Source organism: Cryptomeria japonica, chromosome 2, assembly GCF_030272615.1.
Source record: "Cryptomeria japonica chromosome 2, Sugi_1.0, whole genome shotgun sequence".
In the NCBI taxonomy this organism is placed as follows: Eukaryota; Viridiplantae; Streptophyta; class Pinopsida; order Cupressales; family Cupressaceae; genus Cryptomeria; species Cryptomeria japonica.
Genome location: NC_081406.1, coordinates 282,628,085 through 282,632,642, shown reverse-complemented (window position 1 = coordinate 282,632,642; position 4,558 = coordinate 282,628,085). Strand labels below are relative to the sequence as shown.

The window sequence follows — 4,558 nt, the reverse complement described above, 5'->3', positions numbered from 1 at the left end:
GATTCGATGTTTTTTAGGTCTAAAAGATTCATTTCATTCAATTATGAGTAGTCATCATCAGCAATAATGACTATTGGGGAATTGTCAAAAATATTGGATATTAAATTAACAAGTGCTATCATAGCTATTGAAAGCGCTCAACTATTGGATCTCTCCCCTAACTTTTAAAAATAAATATTAAACTAAAATCTAAATAAAATTAATATAAATATCTAAAACACATCTATCTAAAACAGACATATATCTGTATTATTGACAAAGATTGCTCATTGATTGCTAGTTTAAATAATTTTATTTTCTTACCTAAACTATTTATTAACTTAGAATTGATTGGAAATGAATTTACTATGCTCATTGATTGCTAATTTAAATAATTGTATTTTCTCACCTAAACTATTTATTAACTTGAATTGATTGCAAATGAATTTAGTATGCTCATTGATTGCACTTATTTATTAGTCCGTACATAGTTTTAGGTGAACGACTCTACCCACTCTTTTTTCTCCCTTTACAAGAAGACCAAAAGAAAAACTGGGTCCCAAAGAAAAACATAGGGATATCCACCATGACCGCTAACTTTTAAAGGCTGATTGATTGATAGATACAATTAGTAGCGTACGGTGATCCATTTAGAATTAAAACTACATATACTGCTGTCGTCAAATTAGTGCCAAGTCTGCCAGTTTGATGTTTTACCCTGTATGTGGCTAAAAATTCTCTCTGAAATAATTCTGCCGTTCTAATTAAGGTGCAGATGGAGTCCCTAGAAAATGTTTTGAGTCTGTTTAGGCAATTCTTTATGGTTTTTAGTCCTTTTAGTCTTCTGTCCACAATTTTTTATGGTTTTTAGTCCTTTTAGTCTTCTGTCCACAATTTTTAATGGGTTTTAGCCCTCTGTGCACATTGAGGTTTGAGTTCTCGATTAGACCATTAGTTAATAATAAGACAATTGTTTAACATTTTTCTAGGGTTATGAGATTGTACCCATGTTTCGCGCAGGCAATGGCGGTGGAGAAATTGCTTAGAATGGATTGGAACAAGTTTCAGTAAAAAATGCGAATGAATACCCAAAAAGGGCCATGAGCGGCGCCGGCACAGTCAGATAATGAAGAGTCAAAATTAAAATCAGATAAGGAAGGTTTGAGAAAAACATGGTACACTGGAAACATGGAATGGTAGGTTAATTTCTCGATAAGACAAAAAAATACTTTACTAGACATTTTAGATCATATTAAATAACTTGTTGCAGGCTATGTCAGAGATGACGCCCTCAACAACAAAAGCCAACGTTCTATTTACTAGGCTCTTAAGGAAAGGGACAAGAGAAAAACAAATAAATAAAGTCAAGCACAGTTCTTCCTGCTATTTTGCTCTAGCTTCCTTCCAACTGTATTTCACACCTACTGGTCGTGCATTCAATGCACTCTGGCTTAGGTTATAATACTCTCTCTATATATTCTCTGTCATTCCTTATTAGGTCATCAACTTTTTGCTTTGTTGTGCAGAACCTGTTGTAAGAGAAGGTGAGATATGGAAAAACTCGAACAGGTTTTCTCAGAGGGGGAAGCTGATTCTTTGGGTATGTCTTCAAACACAGAAGGGTTTATTACAACAGGAAATTTTGTGTTTTATTGAGTTACACAAATTGGTTTATTACAAGTCTGAAACAGGATATTTGGTGTTTGATTGAGTTACACAAATGAATTTATTACAAATTGTTTGAAACAGGAATGAAATTTTGTGTATGATTGAGTTATACAAATGAGTTTATTGAACAGGAAATGAAATTTTATGTTTGATTGAGTCACATAAATGGGTTTATTAAAAGTAGTTTCAAGTAAGAAATGAAATTTTGTGTATGATTGAGTTATACAAATGGGTTTACTCAAAATTGTTAGAAACAGGAAAAGCATGTGATTGATTGAGTTACACGTTGTTAGAATCAGGAAATTTTTGAGTTACACAGTAGGGTTTAGTACAAGTTGTTAGAACCGGAAAATGAAATTTTGTGTCTGATTGAGTTACATAAATGGTTTTAATACAAATTATTTGAAACAGGAAATAAAATTTTATGTTTGTTTGAATTACACAAATGGGTATCGCAAGTTGTTTAAAAGAGGAAATGAATTTTTGTGTTTGATTGAGTTATACAAATGGGTTTGTTACCTGTTTTTGGAAACAGGAGATTTTGTGGTCGATTGAGTTCATGTTTTTGTGGGTGCATGCAATGCAGATAGTGGCAGGGGGAGCATGGAGTGGAACTACTCACACATTTCTGCAGATGAGGAGGATTTGATTATTAGACTTCATAAGCTTCTGGGTGACAGGTGAAATTGCAGGACGTCTTTGCTCTCTATGTTTTTAGGGCATTAGGACTTGGTATGCTCTGTTTACGTGAGTGCTTTTTGCTTGTTTTATATTTTACTGTTTTTAGGTTTCTAAATTAGGAGGTCTGGTGCATTGCAGGTGGACTCTGATTGCAGGGAGGCTTCCATGGCGTACAAAAGAGGAGATTGAAAAATATTGGAAATTGAGAAGCTACAGTATTGATTCCAGTGAAAGTAGCGACTGACTGACTGAATATTATGTGCCAAGTCTCACTGCTGTTTTTATTACTAAAACTGGTGTCCGAATTTTGTAACACTAACCGATACAGGGAACTGTTTAGGAGCAGTCTATACTTACAGAAAAAGTCTAGCAAGGAATCCCTATGTAATCAACTATCACTGACAAATATAATATTTTGAAGTGCCTTTTTCAGAATCATTGTTGCTCTTTAGTTCAATCTACAGTATTCTATCCTTTCAGCTGCACTTTTTTTAAAATGGCATGGAATGTCCTGGAAACTGCTTAATTTCAGTCTCTAGAAAATAGTTGGAACTTGAAAGTACAGGAAGCTGTTTTAAAAGAACTGAAACTATTTTATCAACTGCCGACCTACAGTTTGGCATGGATTCTCCACTCTAAGCAGTATTGATAAGATTGTTGAACAGTATTGGCATTATTTTTTCATAATTAAAATAATATTGATAAGATTTTTTAGATTTAAGTGTATATTTTTCAATTCAAAATTGATTTTGTCAATTCTATTCAAATTCAAGAGTAACTCTACCAATACCATAACATCATTATAGGGGTGATGATGTCAATTCAAGATGTACAGCCATTAAAATATACTGTGTATACAAAACCATTATAATTGTAAGGATGACAATGCAAAAATAGATTAAAACAGTTAAAAAACCTATTTTACACGGAGATGTGTTTCTTGCTCCAAAACCTAGCGTCGCTGCCCCTTTAGCCGTTTCCACTTGATCAAAAAAATATTAAGAAATGCTTGGAAACATACCCAGCCGTTTGGGGTTTCTTTGTTTCTATTGGTCTGTGGGGGGTGCACACGGGCTTTTAAACCACAAAGGAACCTTAAAATGGCAGTAAGAGAAAATCAAACTAAACACTAACCCAACAAACAAACATGACTAGTCGGGCTGCCATTGGATGATCCATTTCATGACTAGTCGGCTGCCATTGGATGATCCACTTTTGCTAAAAAGGGTGATAATGACCATGGTGTTAAGTCTTTGGATATTGATACTTAGAATGAGGCTTGGTTTCATAGACTATTTTGTATTTTGATTGACCATGGCTTTTTGATGTTTAAGATTGTTTTTGATATTAAAAGTAGCCAAAACAAGGGGGCTGATCCAGATACAGAACAAGAAACAGTGGCAAGTCAGGCTAATCCAGGTACACAGAACAAGAAACAGTGGCAAGTCAATTGTTAGCAGAGCAACAACAAAATTACAGGCCCCTCAACTTGCCTCTATCAAAAACCATAATCATTCTACACATGTTCATCAGATATATAAAAGTTCTAATAAACATTTTAAACATTTGTCATGCAGGGCAATAGGTAGATGAGTTCAAATATAAACAAAAATTAAAACTATAAGGTCAAAGGCTACTAGAGCCGAACAAAAAACTAGAGGTCTGAGACATAGGTGCAGATTAGTTCTTTTTCCCATGGCTCCTCTTGGGGAGAAGCTTCCTAGCCCATTCTTTGGTGAGGAATTTGAAAAGGGCCCTGTAGTCATCGTCTTCCTTGCCTTTGCCTTTAATAGTATTTTCCTGTAGAAAACACAAAGTGGTTGTTGAGCAATGCATAACATTCAAAGCAAACTTGGAGACGTCTTGCAACTTGTTTTCCATGGCTTCCATTTTGTTGGTGATTTCCTTCAAATTATCAAACAAACCCTCCACTTTCTTACACAACTCTGCCAGGTGGTTGTCCTCTTCCTCCTTAATGTTTTTCACTTCCTCCACCACCATCATCCTATCGAACTTGAGGGTCGGGGAGGGAGAGTTTGTCTAAGATTTGGGGTCGGCCTCTGTACTTATGGAATGTTTTGGGCTCTCAGAAGCGTGGGTGGAGCTAACAGAGTGGGGGGTCGAGGTAGACTGAAATGGGGCCACATTCTTAGAGGAGATGAAATTCCCAATTTCATGGGATGGAGAGGGGTCTCTTAAGGATTTCTCAGGGGGTTTGGAGGCCAATCTC

The 4,558-nt window shown here is 35.5% G+C and overlaps 1 protein-coding gene across 4 annotated transcripts; it reads left to right on the top strand.

The window, feature by feature from the left end:
• The first annotated feature begins 653 nt into the window (after positions 1-653).
• LOC131054467 (MYB-like transcription factor ETC3) lies at positions 654-2,766 on the top strand. Of its 4 annotated transcripts, none has more exons than XM_057989000.2 (5): positions 654-748; positions 1,000-1,175; positions 1,506-1,579; positions 2,234-2,327; positions 2,467-2,766. In XM_057989000.2, exons 3-5 carry the CDS (start codon positions 1,531-1,533, stop codon positions 2,570-2,572), a joined length of 249 nt encoding a protein of 82 aa, XP_057844983.1. In that variant the 5' UTR covers positions 654-748; positions 1,000-1,175; positions 1,506-1,530; the 3' UTR covers positions 2,573-2,766. The 4 variants fall into 4 exon arrangements, with proteins under 4 accessions (XP_057844983.1, XP_057844984.1, XP_059072901.1 ...); XM_057989001.2 differs by lacking the exon at positions 654-748 and adding an exon at positions 796-908; XM_059216918.1 differs by lacking the exon at positions 654-748 and having other exon boundaries at positions 977-1,175.
• Positions 2,767-4,558: the final 1,792 nt, after the last annotated feature.